The 20,283-nt window shown below is 39.1% G+C and overlaps 1 protein-coding gene across 1 annotated transcript in view; it reads left to right on the top strand.

Annotated features, from left to right (window-relative positions):
• Positions 1-14,698, top strand: part of PLPPR1 (phospholipid phosphatase related 1) — a 293,140-nt gene extending 278,442 nt beyond the window's left edge. Inside the window, exons 6-8 of the mRNA XM_050761516.1 lie at positions 3,221-3,397; positions 7,815-7,946; positions 13,579-14,698. Coding sequence (XP_050617473.1) covers positions 3,221-3,397; positions 7,815-7,946; positions 13,579-13,611 — 342 coding nt within the window. The 3' untranslated portion in view covers positions 13,612-14,698. The remainder of the gene's footprint in view (positions 1-3,220; positions 3,398-7,814; positions 7,947-13,578) is intronic.
• The last annotated feature ends 5,585 nt before the right edge of the window (positions 14,699-20,283 follow it).

Below are 20,283 nucleotides of genomic sequence, written 5' to 3'. Positions count from 1 at the left end.
CTATTGATATACTAGCCCCCCCCCCACACACTTCTACCCCACTTTCAATCTCCTGATCTGCCAGAGGATATTAGTTCTGGAATGTTTTGATAATCACCTAATTACATCCTCCCATGTACAGATGTGAAAGCTGGGGCCCATAGTACAGCTAAGATCATACAACCAGAGCAGAGACCCAGACTCCTGGTACTGTGTCTGAGATTTTCTTACCTCCCACAACAGTACTCTTTGTCAAAGTTTTGGTTGGTTTCGGAACAGCACACCTTCTCACACCTGCCTGGAAATTTGCAAGCATGGGTCTCATATGAATGGCTGCCCCAACAACATGCAGAGCCAGGATACATACACAGCTTTCCTTTGCTCTGACACTCTTCTCCATGACTTTGCTAGGAGACAGGGATGATCCTAGAAGAACCTCAACACCCCAAAGTATGTTTCTCATTGTCTCCCGGATCGCACAGCCATTGACTGCCCCACTGGGGTATAACTTTCTCTTTTTTTCTTTTTGTTTCAGTAACAGAAAAACCAAAGTATGTCCCACATCTTAAAGAACAATGGTGTCTCTCTTATTTTCCAACTTTTTAACTGTATTCATTTTGGAAATAACCTCATTTCACTCTTGTCTGGCTTATGCATTCTTAGGACCCAGAATATAGACATGCAGGGATCAGCTCAAAGGCTCCACAGGCTGATACGATATTGCTGGTGGACATCAGGTGCATTTACCAGTGGCAGAGCAACTGTTGGCCAAAAACACCCCCTTTCCTTACTTCAACTTAGTTTATATTCAGAATATGACTAGCCTGGTGATTCTCAATGGAAAGTTGGGGAAGGGAAAAGACAGAGGGAAGACTCCTCTCAAACTGTCCATTCTTTTCAAACTTTCTGAGTATGCCCTCAACCCACCCCCCAGGGAGATGCTACCCTCCCTGTCACAGAGTGTAATTGCAGAAGGCATGTTCTGCCTCTGGGGGAAGCCAACAGGTCTGTGCCATCACCCCTAGGGGGAAGAAAAGGCAAAAACTCATATGGGTTTCTTATACCCCAAATGATTCTTTAATTTGTCACATAAAAACTGCATGTTCTGAATCTAATCATTAATACACAGTCATTCTTTGTGACTATGCATCTGGTCTGTTTATTTAAAACAACCAGGAGCAGTAGTACCTTTGTGTCCCATTTACAAGATCACATTGATAAGGTTATTTTGTCAACCAGCAACCACCAAATATAAGTCTTCCTAGTTATTTCTTTTGGCTCTACTCTTTAATGAATATGTGACAAAAATGACCTCAGCTGTCCCCATATTAAAGAAACATGGATGCCAATAACACAGAAGCCTCAATTTACAAAACAGATTATAGCTTGGTTGAATGTCTTTGCTTTACCAAAAACAAAACGAAGCCAAAAAACCTCAACGCAGGTATTTTTTTAAAACAAACAAAGCCCTCTGAGGTATTCAACATATTTTCTAATTATCAGAATGTTGATTTGTCCTAATTATCTAGAACCTAAACAATGTATTCTTATGCCTTTTCCTGTATTTTTTATTAGACTCAAGTCATTGCTGTGTGAAATTAATTTTTATAGTGCCATTATACATTATTCTGTTACTTATAATAAACTACCGTCTCAACAAATGAGATATGAAGTTCTTTGGGCACAAAAGAAGTAAATATCGTCAGCTCACACAGAATAAATGCTGCTATAGCATGTTCTCAAGGATTCAGATGTTATCCAATTCAAATCATGCCTCACAGGCTATAGTCAGATAAACCCTGATATGAGATTTCAGTTGCATAAATCTTCTGAGCCTCTATTACATGTCAAGTGCTTTCAGAAATTACTCAACAAGGATTTCCTAAGTACTAGTTAATACTATGAAGAATATCAACTAACCATAGACTCCTGCTTTTAATAGTTTGTAATCTTATAGGAAAGATTTATGACAGGTATAATTGGAAAACATAACAGCATAAACAACTAAATATATACAATATAGATTTCAAGTAACATTTACCACAGAGTCTGAAAATAGTATAGTAATATATTGTAATTTATGTAACTTTGATGTAACCACAGTTTTATAGGGAATCTGTTACATAGAAGAGATTCCTGTCTTCTGGTATTCTCACCAGTGTTGAGGCATCATTCTAGAATATTAAGAATTTCTGTTGTAATACTTTAAGATGCATCTATTTTAATTTATATGTGCTCATGCCATATAAACATACTATATAGACTCTCAGTGTCAGCATATTATTTTTTAGAATTGCTAAGCTCACATAACACGTTTGTTAAGAAATGATAGACCAATGGTGCCCTCTAGTGGTGTTTTGTAACCACTACCAAAGATTAGCTAAAAAAGTGTTTACTTATTTGAAAAAGGCTTCCTAACTCTAGACCACCAGGGACACATTTGCTATCTGAGTCTATAAAACATCAGGGTCTTACCCAGCTCCTCACAACAAACTAGTAACAGCCGCCTACATCTCAGGTGTCTTTACTCAGTTCAGGTCTTCTCGACCTGAATCTTGTGGGACACATAGAAAAGTTTAATATTTTAAGAAACAGTGGAATAAATGAATAAAGCTGCTCACAGCTGTCCTAAGGAATGTAGGAGTCAATTTACTAGCACAGCTGAAATCTATTTATGTGATGCAGTTGTTGGGAGGTTCTAATTCAGCCTATCAACTAACTCATCAGTCAACACTTTGGTATTAATTGCCTGAAGGTGTGACGAAGCAACTAGGAACTTTTGGGGACACAAAAAATAAAATGTACAGTCACTTACAGTCACTCACCTACCCGGTCTTCTCCACCACAAGCTTCATTCCCATAGAAGGTTTATTTGGTATCTCAGACTCTCATATGGATTTCTTATACCCCAAATGATATTTAAATGTGTCACATAAAATCTGCATGTTCTGAATCTAATCATTAATGCGTTCTTTGTGCCACTAAAAACTTCTGTTCCCATGTCCACTAGGTTACAAAAGACTGATTAATATACATCTGTTCATTGTTCTTGCTGCACTGATTTCCCACCTAAATATTTTACTAAATAGCTTAGTGGAGTTGTTCAAGGAATACTAGTTAGCGTGGTTGCTTTGACAGAGCCCCTGCTTGTGTGTGCTGGTGTATGTACCTGCTTGCTTGCATGTGTACGCACAGTACAAGGAGGCTGCTTGGTCACTGTCTGGCCTCTGTCCTATTCCAGATGTATATTACAAGCACAATCAAGACGAAGAGCAGTCGACTGGCCAAGCCAGTGCTGTGCCTCGGAACTCTCTGCACAGCTTTCCTGACAGGCCTCAACCGGGTCTCTGAGTATCGGAACCACTGCTCGGACGTGATTGCTGGCTTCATACTGGGCACTGCAGTGGCCCTGTTTCTGGTAGGTTGACTTCCCCCCTCTTTTTACCTTTTCCCCTCCTCTTCTGCTCTCTGAAAAACTGTGAGTCAGGTTTCCCAGACTTCACCATCTGTGTTCCTTTTGTCCCAACCTTGTGAATTACAATTATTCTCCAAGTATTATGCATGCTTTTGCTACAAAAATGATTTCAAAACACCCTTTTCTTTCAGAAACAAGACTGGCCATATTCCTTCTGGGTGGTAGGGAGAAAATTGCCCCTAGAAGGACAGCTGGCTCTACCTCTTTCAACACTGGGCTTGGGACTGGGGCCAAGCAGACTAATGATAAATTGGCATACCTTCAAACCAATCTTCTTTAAGAATTTGTTCTCCGCATATTGGGGGCAAAAGCTAAGTGTTGCTTGAGGGAAGAATAGAGAATGAAGAGCACTGGTAGAAGCAAGCAGCCTCTTCTCCAGCATCCCAAGAAACTCAGCTCTAGCTCCAAAGTTGCATCTCCTACTCAGAAATTTTAAAAACCCCACAGATTATCACACCCACCCTTTTTAATGGGACTCTGTTACTATTGGAATGTGCCTCTTGGGAATCTTATTTCCTTCTCAACCACCTATCTTCCTGGAGAAGAATTTTGGTTAATACATTTTTCTTATATTTCTGATGTTTTGGTTCCCCAAAGAGATGGAGGTCTGGCCACCTGCTCACCTAGGAAATCCCTTAAATTGAGTTGGATTTGATAAAAAGAGGTTAATTTGTATTCTTTTTGTCTTGGCTTTCACAGTTTTATTGAAGTATAACAAGTATACAATAAATGACACATCAAGTGTACAATTTGATCAATTTTGGCATACAACTTTCTCTCCCACCCTTCCTTTTCCCTTATTCCCAGGCAGCTGGTGATCTTCTGTCATTCTATACTAGTTTGCCTTTTCTACAATTTCATATTAATTGAATCATAATGTATTTTTTCTGGTATCTTTCACCTAGCGTAATTATTTTGAGATTCATCTATGTTGTAGAATGTATCAGTAATTCCTTTTTATTGCTGTGTAGTATTCACAGCATGGTCACACCTCAGAGATGCAGATTTTTATTATCTTCAAGGACTTAAAACAGGCCCAGAAAAAATTTACGATGAATCATCAGACCTGCAGACTCCCATATTGTGCGTGAAATGAATTCCCTAACAATGTTCAGAAAGTCTCCCCAAGGAGAAAGAAGCCATCACAGTCTTGAAGGATCTCCCTCCTCCTATTCTGCCCTCTCTGGTCCAAGATCCATTAGGATTAGCATCACACATAGATCAACTTCAGTCATATGACTTAACACTTCCTTTTCCTAGCCCCTTTCCTTCCCTCCCCAATATGCAAAGTACACACATGCCTCTCCCAGCCTCTTTCCGACTTGTAAAAAATCTGCTAAAATACAGACAATGCTCATGTTCAGAACACTGATTGGGAAGCTTCTTTCTAATTCAAAATGACGGGCATATCTCAGAGATATTGCAGGTTTGGTTCCAGACCACTGCAACAATGAATATCACAATAAAGCCAGGCACACAATTTTTTGGTTTTCCAGTGCATATAAAATGTTTACATTTTTCTGTAGTCTATTAAGTGTGCAATAGCATTATATCTTTAAAAAAACAATGTATTTACCTTAATTTAAAAGCACTTTATATCTTTAAAAAAGTGTTGACACAGACAGAAAGTGAGCCCATGCTGTTGAAAAACTGGTGCCAATAGACTTGCTGGACACAGTGTTGTCAAAAAGCTTCAATTTTTAAAAAATACAATATCTGCAACATGCAATAAAGTGAAGTGAAATAAAAGAAGAATATGCCAGTATTTTGAATGGATTCAGGCATTCTTTCTATAGTGAAAGATGAAAAACTAAAACACAGATACTCTGGATGAAGTTGCAGGAAAAGTAGTGCTGAAGTAATCATGAAATGTTGACGTCTCATTAGGAACTTTCCTGAGGAACGCCTTTTAAAAACAAATATTTTATGGATACGTAGAAGTTATACACTTTTCGGGGGTATGTGTGATATTTTGATATAAGCATACAATGTATAATGATCAAATCGGGGTAACTGGGATATCCATCACCTCAAGTACTGTTACTTTGTGTTAGAAACATTCCAAATCTATTCTTCCATTTATTTTGAAATATACAGTAAGTTATTGTTAATTATTGTCACTCTACTGTTATAGTGAGCAGATCCCATTTTTTCCATCTGCCTGTATTTTTGTACTGATTAACCAACTCCTCTTCCCCCTACCCCCTACTACCGTTCCTGAGGAATTTTTTTTTAAGATGGAAAGAAAACAGGTGACTTGAAGGGAAGAGAAAGGTTTCAAGGGGAGATCAATGGTGTATAAATAAAGACTTTGGCTCGAGATAAGACAATCAATGTTGCTGTCCATCAGTTCTGAAGCCAGCCATCCCGTTAGAGAAGAGGAGCCATTCTGACTGTCCCAAACAATTTTGTAGGGTCTTTGTGGGATGATATTGGGGTTTGCTGAAGCCCCATACACAAATTCTGCTTCAACATTAAACTTGTTTTCTCTCCATAACATGCAGCCCTGGTCCTCATCGCTCAGTAACTACTTGGTCTGCTAGTGCTTTCAAGGGACTTCCCAATTGATGTCAAAATTTGTTTTCCCGCAAATGGCCTTTATGTAAGATCCAGATCTGTGGTTGAATTGCTCTGGCACGAGGGAGACCACCCTGTTGGCACATGCATGTGAACACACCTCACGGACACACACAAAGCTGGGAAATGGGAGGGGAAGAATGTTCTGGAGGAGCCTGGAGGCATTCCAAAGCAGAGACTTGGAGAGGAGACAGAAAAAGAGAGAAGAGCAAACACTGAGAATGGCAGGATATGTACTGTAAATGTTCAATAGTGCTTTATGTTTGTGTTTCCCATGAGGTGGAATGTGGGAGGAAGGGAAAGGAAGTTAGTAGCTGAACAAGTACTACATGCTGTCTGCTTTATAGACATCTAATCAAGTGCCCCCAGGGCAATTCTAACAATATTCCTATCCTCATTTTATAGATGAGGAAAATGAGGCTCAAAGATAAGTAACTTGTCCAATAGCCACCCAACCAATAACCAACAGAGGGACCTGGGTGCCTCTACTCCAAAGTTTCTACACGTTCCCCTCCTCCCATTTTCTGATGAGGGGAGTTAAAGCAGAGTGTAGGGGCGAGTGCAGTGGCTCATGCCTGTAATCCCAGCACTTTGGGAGGCCAAGGTGGGTGGATCACGAGGTCAGGAGATTGAGACCACCCTGGCTAACACGGTGAAACCCTGTCTCTATTAAAAATACAAAAAAATTAGCCATGCGTGGTGGTGGGCACCTGTAGTCCCAGCTACTCGGGAGGCTGAGGCAGGAGAATAGTGTGAACCCAGGAGGCGCGGCTTGCAATGAGCCGAGATCGCACCACTGCACTCCAGCCTGGGCAACAGAGCGAGATGCCGTCTCAAAAAAGAAAAAAAAAAAAAAAAAAAAAAAAAAAGCCAAGTGTAAGAGTGAGATGGAGATGAGCCAGGCAGAGGATGCATGCCAATGTGCTACAGGGTTTGAAGAGTAGTAGGAAAGATTTGAAGACACTGGATGAAGAAGCAAAGCAATTATTGAAAGAGGCAGGGAAAAAGAGGGTTTTTTTGGGGGGGGAGCAAAAAAAAAAAAAAAAGCAGGGAAGATGGTAGAAACAGTCAGTTATGAAAAGACCTCAGCAGGAAACAGAAAAGTGGGCAGTGACTTACAGGGAAAGTTTTTAAATGGAAGCAATGAAAGAAAATTCAAGAGTTATCTAATCTCAAGCAAATAGTCATAATTTGAGGATGATGATCTAAGGTAAGAGTTAAAGACCAGCTAACATGGACTGAATACTTGCTATGCGTTTGGCACTTTTTAAGGGGCAAAATAGTATAGGGGTATGATTTAGGGGCTCTGGAGTTTCAATCTCTGTGTGACCTCGGGCAAGTTATCTAACTTCCCTGTGTCCCCCTATCTAGACTGGAGATAATAGTATCTCCCTTATGAAATTGTTGGGTGGGTTAAGTGAAATTGGATAAAATCCTGAGCATTGTGCCAGACGCATAGTGGCCCTCAATAAATTTTAGCTGTTATTATGAGGTGATTTGCATTCACCGTGTCTTTAATCATTACACATCTGTGAAGTGGGTATTACTATTCTTATTTTACAGGTGAGAAAACAGGTCCAACGGGGTGGGGAGCAATTGTTACTGGTCATCTGGTGATTTAACAGATGCTTCCACAGTACTTCCCATAGTCCCTTTCCCCTCTCTCAAAGGAAAAAGGTCACTCTGGTGATGATACTCAAGGGGAAAGGTCTGCCACCCTCACGGATGCCAGGCATTGATGGCTGCAGTCTGACCACATTCTTCTTTCCCCCTCATCCTGCAGGGAATGTGTGTGGTTCATAATTTTAAAGGAACGCAAGGATCTCCTTCCAAACCCAAGCCTGAGGATCCCCGTGGAGTACCCCTAATGGCTTTCCCAAGGATAGAAAGCCCTCTGGAAACCTTAAGTGCACAGGTATGGTAAAGCAGTTTTAGCAAACCAAACCCACAGGCTGAACACTTTGGGAGGCCAGTATCAATCCATGAATACCACTAAATTTACCCAGCATCAATGAGAATCTGATTCATTTATTGTAAAGGCCCTCACAAAAGGCAGTCTTCACTTTTTCCCCTCAATTATTCCTATATTTATTCTGGGGGTTGGCAATCATGAATCCTCAGAGAGCTCTTAGTAATGTCTAACTTAAACCTTAGCTGTTTCAGGATACTTTGACAACATAATATCACATTTATGAAATTTGGACTAATATGGAAAAACCCATTTGACTTAATAACTAGGACAATATTTGCAAAGAAAAAGGTTCTGTACAGAGAGTGATGTAAGGGGCAGGCACATTTTAGAAGGCTACTAAATGTCCCTTTGGACCTGTTTTTGTGACAAAAATTCAATGCAACAGTACCTCCTGATCTGTTACTCTACAACAGAACCTTGCATCATGCCAGGGATACAAAAAAATAATTGAATACAGTCCTTGCCCTCGAATAACTCACAAATGAGGGGCAGCCATGGTGGCTCACACCTACAATCCCAGCACTTTTAGATGCCAAGGTGGGAGGATTGCTTGAAGCCAAGAGTTGGAGACCAACCTGGTCAATGTAACAAGTCCCCATACCTACTAAATAAATCAATGAATAAATAAATCACAGATGATCAGGAAAGGTGGCTCTAAATAGGTAGTCATAATATGACATGCTGAATCAGAGGTGCACAAAGTGCTCTCTGACTACAAATGAAGGGGAAAACGTCTACTGTCTGAGAAGACAGGGAAGGCCAGGACCTGCCAACTGAAAGGAGCCTGGACAGATGATATGAAGCACTTAATTTTGCCGGGACAATTGCTAGGTGCTTTACAAATACATTATTACTTGAACAACCACCCTATTGAATAGATACTATAATTCCTATTTCACAGGTAAAGATAAGAATCAGGAAGACAGGCTGAGCGTGGTGGCTCATGCCTGTAATCCCAGCCCATTGCGAGGTCAAGGCAGGTGGATTGCTTGAGCCCAGGAGTTTGAGACCAGACTGGGCAACATGGCGAAACTCCGTCTCTACTAAAAAAAATACAAAAATTAGCCTGACATGGTAGTGCATGCCTGTAGTCCCAGCTACTCCAGAGGCTGAGGTGGGAGGAGTGTTTGAGCCTGGGAGATTAAGACTATAGTGTGCTGTGATCATGCCACTGCACTCTAGCCTGGGTGACAGAGTGAGACCATGTCTTAAAAAACAAACAAACAAACAAACAAAAAACACTGAAGACAGTGATATTAGATACTTGCCCAAGGCTTTATAGGTAGCAAGTGAGAAAGCTGGATGAGTAGGAGTTCTTTAAGCAGATAGGGGACAACTAATAATGTGGTTTTCATTAGCATGTCATCTTTTTCAGGTAGTTGAGCCCGGCTAAAGTGTTCATTTTTTTTGTAATAGTCTGTTTTGAAATCTTGTTTGTATTTGGCATTTTCCTACTCAGGCATTTTTATAGAAGATGTAAGAGAAAAGCAAATCACTTCCCTTTGTTCCCTTTGGAATTATTATGTACTTCATATCAGTGCAATATAAAATAATATTTTCACTATTTAAAGATTATTAACTATCACATCTCTCTAAGACAAAACTACCCTATGCTCTTTTTCCGCGCCCCCGAGACAGAGTCTCATTCTGTCGCCCAGGCTGGAGTGCAGTGGCATGATCTCAGCTTACTGCAGCCTCTGCCTCAGGGGTTCAAGAGATTCTCTCGCCTCAGCCTCCCAAGTAGCTGGGACTACAGGCATGTGCCACCACGCCCAGCTAATGTTTTGTATTTTTAGTAGAGTCAGTTTTTCGCCATGTTGGCCAGGCTGGTCTCAATACCCTATGCCTTTTTACCTTTAATTAAATCTCATATTATTAATGAATGAGGTTGGGCAGGGGGAGTTGGAACAAGAAAGCTACCTCCGTATCTCCATTTCGGGAAAAATATTTAAGGTTCTCCATTAATACAGTACCAAGTATTGCTGTTTTGTTTGTTTTCCCTTAATTTGTATTAAGGCTAACATTTTAACTTGGTCTAGAAATAAAATGTTAACAAAAATATTTCTGGTTTATAAACAGCCTGTTGCTACAGGTTAAATATCAAATTAACTAAATAGCTATACCTTGTAACAAAATAGTGAAAGAGAATCTCTCTAATTTTTCTTCCCTAATTACAATCCTGTGTTTAGTGAAGTCAGAGAGGGTCTCTGTTTTGGGGGGTAAAATGAAAACAAGTGAATGTTAAAAAGAAACAGAAAATATTTGCTGAGTTCCATAGACATACCAGTCTCTGTGTCCTTGTAAATGCTATTCCCCCGAATATCCTGATATAAGAACACCCCTTTTGCACACCTCATCCTTCCACCCAGCACTGCTCAAGCATGACCTCTGTCTAATGCCTTCCCCAGCCTTCTTTCTCTCTTAATTCTCAGGGCCACTGGTGGTTGATCAGGTCTAGAGATGTCCAGACTCTATTTTGGAGGATTCTACTTAAATTGAAAAATGAAGTGCTAAACGGGGTTTCAAAAAATGCTGTTCACAAGATAGATAAAAGATTCTCAAAATAGATATGAATTCATTGTTTACAGGTAGTAGTTGAACTTCTCTCAAACCTGGCAATAGATCTTTGTGATTACAGATGTCACTTCATATGGATACAATTTGAGGCCTTGCCTGAATACTAGGCTTGGGCCAAAGGACCCTCCAGGCCCCTCATGTGACTGTCACTCATAATTAAAGCCAAGTGTTCCTTCATGTCTGCTTCCTCCAAAGACTTGGGACTTTTTGAGGATCAGGACCCTATAAACCATGTCTTATTCACCGTATATCCTGGCATCCACTAGGTGTGAAATAAATGTTGATGAATGAATACAAACTTGTCCCAAAACCTAAACTAGACACTTTAGCCAAAACCAAGAACCTCAAATTTGACCATAATCACTATTTGAACATCCACGGAAAGTAGAGATTCATGAGAAACGATGAGAAGGACTTCTGCAGGCTAGCCAGAATGAAGCCACAGAAAGCTAAAGAGAAGTATTGTCTCTCACATTATGCTATCCATACCAATTGTGAAAAATTCAAGTCACCAAGCATCTGCTTTTAGTATTAAATGTTTCCACATGGATAGTTAGAAAGATATACCCTTTATTTGGTGGTCAAGAAAAGAGAACTAGCATTTATTGAGGGTCATCTCATTTAATATTCATGATACTGCATTGGTTTTATTATATCCTATTTTATAGGTGAAAGTAAGGCACTAGGTTTAAGTAATACGCCCAAGGTCACCCAGTCCGATTCTAAGGCCCTGCTAGTTCTCCTACACCACACACCACTAAGACCCATCCAATTCTAAAGGCCCTGCTAGTTCTCCTACACCACACAGTCTGAGATTTCATTCAATGAAAATTCTTTTGTGAAATCCACAACTGCCAGCATTGAATATGAAAACATGCTACAGGGGGCTGGTATATTGAACCTGAGCTACAGTTTTTCCAAAATTAATATCCCCTGTGGGCAAGAACTTCCCTTGCAACTCCAACAGCCATGGTTTCTGTTAGAAACAGCATCTTTGTAATTTTTGGAACAGAATCATCTTCCCAGCATGTGGACCTTTTAAGATCAGAGATTAGAACCTCTCTTCAGAGCACACATTCATACATATGACATCCATCACACTATTCAAAATCCCCTAAGGAGAAGACTGAATGGGGAGGGCACCAGTCACCCTTGTTTCCCTTTCTCCCAAGACATTCTTTCCCCTTTGCCACATGTAGCCCTCAGAGCCACAGTGCTCTGGTCCTCTCTAAAACATTACCTCAAATTCGAGTATCTGCCTTCCTTGATTCCCCTTAGTATAGTTGATTGAGACTGTGCATTTCCTAAAATCTTTCCCAAATACCATAGAGAACCAAAAAGTAAACAATTCAAAACTAGTCAAGTTTTTCAAAGCATTATTTTATGATTCTATAAGTTGCTGGGATCCCAAAGGAACCAATTCTTAATTATCTATGTTCTACACCCACCTGCTCACAATGTACATGAGCAATCGGCTGAGTGTTGTTCAGTTGCATTCTTGTCAACACAGTTTTTAGTAACAAAAAGTAAATTAGAAATGAAGCAACTGTGTTAACTCATTCTGGATGTGGTATAGAGTCTCCCAATGGGAAAAAATATATATATATAAACTATATATTAAATATAGATACATATATACACTAAGATATATTTATATACATATATAAGTATTTATGTATGTATATATACATACATATCATTTAATTTTGACTGGTGACCTTGGGCATATTACTTAAACTTGGTGCCTTACTTTCTTCATCTATGTATGTATATATACTTATATATGTATACATATATAGTTAAAAGGTACTTATACATATTTAATATATATTTTATATTTATTAAATTTATATTGTTTATATATTATTTATATATTAATATATAATTCTATATAATTCTATATTTTAACTTAATTTTATAATGTGTGATTACATATTGTACAAGTTATAACTATATTATTTATATATTTATTAAATCTATATATTATATATATTTTTTATACATGTTTTAGACACAAAAAAAGAATTCTGTCTGTGCTGACCACAGATACATGGGCCTTCACCCCAGGATATTCTGATTCAGCAGGTGTGGAGTTTTAAAACAAAAAAAAATGAAGGAGGTACTCCTAGAGAATTCTGATGGTCCCTTGATTCAGAACTGGTGATATTATAGACTTCGTATTATCAATAGGAAAAAAAAAAAAGACTTGGAGGGAGAGTTAAAGAAATCTGCCTCAAGTCACTTACCTAGTTATCTCAGGATTTGAATGGCTTTATCTTCACCATTTACTCTTAAATGGAATCATATAAATGACCAAAGTGTTGACCCAAAAAAATTCAAATAGAAAGCATATTGTAGAAGTAAAAGAATAAAAGGTAAAGTTATTTTTGCTTTAGGAAAGAAATGCACATTTTCACAAATATTTCAGACAAAAGTATCTTGAAAAATACAAAATACTCAGTTTCTAAAAATGTGTATCTGAGCTCTAAAGAATATAATGTAAACCCCCAGTGTCCTAAACAACAGAAATCAGGGGTCAGGCATGGTGGCTCACGCCTGTAATCCCAGCACTTTGGGAGGCTGAGGCAGGTGGATCACTGGAGGTCAGGAGTTCAAGACCAGCCTGGCCAACATAGTGAAACCCCATCTCTACTAAAAACACAAAAATGAGCTGGGCGTGGTGGCGGGCGCCTGTAATCCCAGCTACTCGGGAGGCTGAGACAACAGAATCACTTGAACCCAGGAGGCAGAGGTTGCAGTGAGCCGAGATCACGCCATGGCACTCCGGCTTGGGCAAAAATTGTGAAACTCCATCTCAAAAAAAAAAAAAAAAAAAAGAGGTAAGGGACATTGAGTGTCCTTGGAGCAGCATATTACGGAGAGGGAACAGCCTGTGCACCCTTGAGGAGACAAAACAGGGGAATATTTAGGGACAAGTGAGTGTGCACGTGTCAGGCAACCCTATCTCAGATTTTATCTGCTTGTGTTTTCTCCACAGAATCACTCTGCGTCCATGACCGAAGTTACCTGAGATGACTGATGTGTCACAAGCTGTTTTTTAAAATCACCTTCCAATTCTATACTTCAAAACACACAGTTGCTCAATGTCAAACTGTGATGACGAATATTATGTTTATCTAGTTAGAAGCTAATGTTTTGTACATTTTTTGTATGAGGAAGTGATGTAGCTTGCCCTTTTTTTTTTTTTTTTTTTTTTTTTTTTGGTCAGCTTTAATATATTTATGCCAGAATTTTAAAACCAACAAAATTTTCTTGTTCAAGCGTGCATTGAAGAACCACATTTATTCAATGGTTGACGTTGTTTTGTGATATTTGTACACAAATTTTCTTTTCAGTTTTATAAACACAGAAGTAAATATAACAACTCACTTTAAACTTTTATTACTACAGTTGCTGCCTCCTCCAGAATTTTTGAATTTTAATAAAAGGCAAACTTTTGAGCTACAGGAAGGACAATGTTGGTTAATAATAAATCTCAAAGTCAATTGCAGGAATAAGATTGTCTTCAAAAAGAATGTTGCACTCTGATCTCTTAACAAATTGTTACATTCAAAGTTTAAAGTAATGTATTAACAAAGTCACCTAGTTACACAAACAATTATCAGAGAATTCTGAATTTGGAGGGTACTGGGGTTATATGATTCTTTCTTAGATAATGGCCTCTACTAAAGAACTCAAGATCTTTCTGAAATGTCTTTTGGCAGGCAGGTGTCACTGCCACCTTTTCTCCATAAAGCAGCCAACATCAGCCTCCCCTGTCAACTCAACAGTTTTGTATATCATATTATATGGACTTTATATGAAAATGAATATTTTACAGTTTGCACAGTATTATTTTACAGAAAAGGAATCAGAGAACCTACACCATAGGGCCCCAGAACAACAGTTTCACTTTGTGGCTTTTAATTATTCTAGAATTTTAACTGCATCTCATTTTTCTAGCATGGTGATAACTAATATGTAACTCCTTTGATTGAAGGAGCTCTTTTGTCTGTACCTATCAGAATGTTTTCTTGACACTTCCATGTTGGCTCTTCTTAGCTTTTTTTGTACATATTTTTTTTTCTAAAGAGAAGAAAAAGTTATCACAAAATGTATTCTGGCTCATGTCTTTTATCTTAAGCCTTATCCAGAGAACAAAGGTATTTGAAGAGTCATGATGAAGTGAACTCAAGTGTTTACACTGTTCAGTTCCACGTCTGCTGAAATAAATTCTAATAGGGGCATGACTGAGGGATAATTTCACAGGTGTGTATGAGAATATGTAAGCTTTTAGGCAAATAAAATGCTCTAAATTATCAAGATACTCAGAAACATTCTGGATCCCTAGCATGCTCCCTCTACCTTCAGCCTACCCATAGATACTTCTGAGTTGTCAATAAAAAGTTAGACAGTAGTTTTTAAGAACAAACGTTACCTCTGCTAAAATTTTTCATAAGCCCTCATCTCCTTATGGCCTAAGCTTACCTACGCACATACAATGTCACACACATCTTCTGGGTGATATCTGACTACAGTTGGGAGAGGGGCAAGGAACTAAAGAACTTTCACAAACATAATTTGTCTGTTCTCAAAACACTGAGCCCAGTGAAGCTGTGACAAATCCAAAGGAGTACTATATATGTCAGTAGGAATATTAAAACCCAGGTCTGTCTGACTCCAAGTTTCATTCTTTCCACTACATCAAGATATGCCTTTGAACCAAGTCCACATCTTTTCATGGGTTTTCAGTATAATATACCTACTTATCTGGTTTAAGGGATAATGCTGGAAGAAAAGGAAACAGTGAGAAGGAATAATTTGTAAGCTCTGAGCTCTCCAATCCTGTATAAGCTACGTACATGTAATGTCATGCAATTTCAGAATGATTATTCTTTTTCTAAATATATTTTAGGATTTTTAAAAAAGAAATAATGAGGAATTCATTTTATTTTATTGTTCATCATAAGACATGCTAAAAAAAAAAAAATGCTGGCAGTCTAAATTGCTTTTACATTACCCATTTCTTGTCACAATGTATCTGGCTATCTGATAGCATTTCTAAGAACATAAGTTGGTAGAGTGAGTCATGTTATCCTTCTACTCTTCTTTCTAGTTCTGATTTTAAAGGGATCTATCCGTAGTATTCTAGGAGCTTTGGCCACAGACTCCATTGTCCTGGCCTTGGACCTGGGAGATGTTGACTGAGCCATGACAAGACAGTGCCCTGGTACACTCTGGGGCATCTCTGGACTCCTACCCCTGGAATCCCTGAGTCTGATTCCTTACCACTACAGCATGGCAACTTTAGTGTTGCCTCCTATTTAGCCCCAAGACACTTCACAGGCCTCAGACTGATCTGTCAAGTCTGTCATTTGAAATTCCTCAGGCTAGAGACTCCTCCCTGTGGGTCTTCTGCCAAGGAAAAAGCCCTCTGTCCAAATAGGAGAAGTGGTGACTGTAGCCTCAGAGAATGAATTCTGCAGTCAACTTTTCTCTAAGGAAAGCTCACAGGTGCATGACTCATTGGAAGAGGGAAGTGGGGGAAGAGAGCGAAACAAAAGAGGCTAGCCAGGTGCGTTGACATAAGCAACCTCATGAGGTTGTTAGCCCCTGTGTTTATCTATGATGTCTTTTTTTTTTCATTATTCTGTGCCAAGAACATCACCTGACACAGAGAAAAATCACTTAAAATTTCTGTAATACATGAATAGATGCCAGACTTCCTCCTACTTTGGCTGAAGGGAGACTATGACTCATTTGGAAATAAAGAGGATTTTAGTGGAGCCTGAAGAGAGCTGAAAGATGAATGCATTTAGATGCAGGACTAACAAAGGTGACAAAACTGCACTTACCAGCTAAACATGTGGGTGCCCCTTTTGGTAAGCTCTAAAGATCTCCCTGTCAGGCTGTGATAGACAGATGGGCTATATGTAGCTGAATATATAGCCCTTCAAGAGAGAATATGTATTCTGTACTGAATCAGAGAATGCAAGCAGCAAAATTCCATCCTCAAGATGCAAGAGAGTAGGGATCACTGGGATGGTGTCGAGTGAAAGAACCATGAGTGGCATTTTTGTTTCAAAAAACTGATTAGACTCCCTGTTACATGCAACTGCCAGAACCTCTCAAATGTGTTCAGTGTCTTAGAGGTAAATGCATCAAATACCAGATTGCTTAAGTCTGTTTTAAGGAGTAGGTTACATTATGGTCATTATACTGTTCCTGCTTTTATCAGGAGAACCCGCCCCCAATATTTCAACATAGGTTCTATTTTCCATAAGTGTTGGCTGGCTGAGAAATAGAGACAGTATAAAAAGAGGAATTTTACAGCTGGGCTGCCGGGGGTGACATCACATAACAGTAGGACCATGATGCCCACCCAAGCCTCAAAACCAGCAAGTTTTTATTAAGAGTTTCAAAAGGAGAGGTGTAAGAATGGGGAGTAGGTATAAAGATCACATGCTTCAAAGGGCAAAAAGCAGAACTACTAATAAGGGTCTAACAAAGATCACATGCTTCTGAGGGAACAGGACAGAGGGCAAAAGCAGAACTACTGATAAGGGTCTGTGTTCAGCGGTGCATATATTGTCTTGATAAACAACTTAAATAACAGAAAACAGGGTTGAGAGCAGAGAACTGGTCTGACCACAGATTTACCAGGGTGGAGTTTTTCCCCACCCTAGTAAGCCTGAGGGTACTGCAGGGGACCAGGGAGTATCTCAGTTCTTATCTTAACTGCATAAGACAGACATTCACAGAGCAGCCATTTATAGACCTCCCCCGAGGAATGCATCCTTTTCCCAGGGTATTAACATTCCTTGCTAGGAAAAGAATTTAGCAATTTCTCTCCTACTTGCACATCCATTTATAGACTCTCTGCAAGAAGAAAAATGTGGCTCTTTTTACTCGACCCCCCAGGCAGTCAGACCTTATGGTTGTCTTCCCTTGTTCCCTCAAAATTACTGTTATTCTGTTCTTTTTCAAGGTACACTGATTTCATATTGTTCACACATGTTTTACAATCAATTTGTATAGTTAACACAATTATCACAGTGGTCCTGAGGTGACATATATCCTCAGCTTACAAAGATAACAGGATTAAGAGATTACAGGCATAAGAAATTATAAAAGTATTATTTGGGAACTGATAAATGTCCATGAAATCTTCACAATTTATATTCCTCTGTCGTGGCTCCAGCCGGTCCCTCCATTTGGGGTCCCTGGCTTCCCACAACATGCTCTGTTGAATTCAAGACATGTACTAGAACTAGCATGTCATTTACTATCATCCCCCATACTACTATAGGGATTTTTTAATAAATACCAAATCCCTTGCTCACATCCTCATTCTTGATCCAGATTGTTCCAGGATTGATAGGTGCATTCACTTATTCAATAAGTACTTAATGAGCATCTATTATGTGCTAAGATCATGTGAAGAACTGGAGATACACAACAAAATAAGCAGATCTATTTCTTGCCCTTACAAAGCTTAGAGTCGAGTGGGAGAAAAGGAGAACCAACACAAAATAATTAATATATAAATGTTTTTAAGGGACTCCCGATTTAGATAGGGAAGATAGGGTTGTCAGGTACGGCTTCTCTACAGAAGTGACATACATGTTGGGCTATTTAAAATAAGGAGGTAATCAGACAGAAGCCCTAAGGAAAGGCATATTAGACCAAGGTAACAGCACATACAAAAGCCTTGGGGCAGGAAAGAGCTTTATATATGTGAAGAACTGAAGCCGGCTGGTGAGTGAATGGGAAAGAGACGTTAATGATACTGAAGATCAGAGATCTTGGAGGACTTGTTATGGACTTTGAATTTATCCTAAAATGATAAGAAGCCCTCAGTAAACAGGAGAATGGCATAGATTTGTATTTTTAAAGGGTCCCTCGGGGCTACATCTGTGTGTAGAATGGGTTGGAGGCAATCAAGAGAAGTGAGATGATCAATTAAGAGGATATTGTGTTGGACTAAACATGATTATGATTGATGTAGGGTAGTGGCAGTAATGATAAAGAGAACATGGGTTGGAAAGATATGAAAAATATCTGGGAGGCAGACTCAACAGAGTTTGAGACCCGATTGTATGTGGTGGGATCATAGCTTTCAATAACACTTTCTTCCTAGAGAACACTTTCCCAAATCTCATTCCCCCAACTCACAGAAGGCCGGTGATACATGAAAAGCTGGAAAGGAAAATAAATTGAATTTGGATTTACTCTCTAGCCCATTGACTCTTAATAGTTTTACTTCTCATGGAAACCCAGGCAACACCACATACACTTCTAACACTAGAAATGACTCTGCCAGGAAAATTAACTTTTGCACCTCCCCAAACTGGTGCCTGTCCTCATCCTGGCTTGTCATTTTGGTATCCCGTGTGTCAGCATCAACAAAAAGTTACATTTTGTGGCTTTCCTATGAAGTCAAGTAAACCCATGTGATCAGTAGAGGGGAGGGTGAGGGTAAAGCTCCTTTCCTCAAAAGCATCTCTTTCTCTTTAAAAGAAAGATGTGCTTATATTTCCCTACTAACCTTAATGGAACGTCCATCTATCAATTTACTTCAAGTTCTTTGGAACAGAGAACAACTCTTCCTTTGGGATGATGTTTAATGTTGTTATACAAAGTAATTTCTCTATTGAATTGTCCTATAAGGACAAAAGTTTTTTTCAACTTCAGGTAATGTTTTTTAATATTTCAGGATTGGATAAATCCAGACTCACTAAAGTAGACAGATTTCTTTTATGTATTTCTATACAAAATATGCCCCCTTTTTATTCCCCCTCTTGGCAGCCAAAAGTTTCTTTCTGTCTTTGTAGGGATTGTGCGGTCAGGTGTTTTCTCATCTTGGCATTTTTTTGTCCTTCAGCGTCAATGAGGTTTAAGTGTGTGGACGAGCAGGTGCAGCTCTACCACAGCTGTCCATCGTCTGGTGAAGGTTTCCCTGGTTCAGGGCCTGGGCCCGATGAGGTCCATAACTAGGGATAACTGACTAACCAGTCACCACTTGTGGAATTAATTCATCATTTGAGGGATTTAAGTTAAGCGTGACAACCTTGAAACTAATTTCTGTACATTTGGTAAAATTAAGTCAAGCTTACAAGGCACATCCGGAAGCCAAGATCCCAGTAGAGCCTTGCAAAGAAGAAAGCTGAAAAAAACACATTTTATTTTGCTGAAATCAGATCCCTGAAAAGTAAGGCCTGCGTGGTGCTGATCCCAACGAGGGGACTCCAGTTCATTTTGTTTTTTAAGTATAATGACAATACCCAAAATAGAACCTGGATGTATTCATGAAAACCATGGGTAAAAGGAGGAATAAGATAGGATGGCACATCTATAAAACAAGAACAGATTTTAAGAATCAGATCCAATTATAGAACATGAAAATCAAAAATGATCATCAAAATAAAACCCAAGAGATTAGCCAAATAGATTAAACACAGCTTAAGAACAAGTTAGTGGGTTGAACAGTTAAATTGTAAAATTCTCCAAGAATGCAGGAGGGGAAAGTAGAAGAGTAAGGGAAAATTTTAATATTCACGGAGAATGAATCCAGAAGCTCCAAAATCCTCTTAATAGGAGTTCCAAGGGAGGAGCAGAAAAAATGGAAAAGGTGAAGTGGTCAGATAATTAACAGAAGAAAATGTCCTAAAGCTGAAGACAGATTGTCTTGGTCCATTTGTGC

Source organism: Macaca thibetana, chromosome 15, assembly GCF_024542745.1.
Source record: "Macaca thibetana thibetana isolate TM-01 chromosome 15, ASM2454274v1, whole genome shotgun sequence".
Classification (NCBI taxonomy): domain Eukaryota; kingdom Metazoa; phylum Chordata; class Mammalia; order Primates; family Cercopithecidae; genus Macaca; species Macaca thibetana.
Note: the sequence above shows the minus strand (reverse complement) of the source record. Positions and strands in the feature narration are given on the sequence as shown.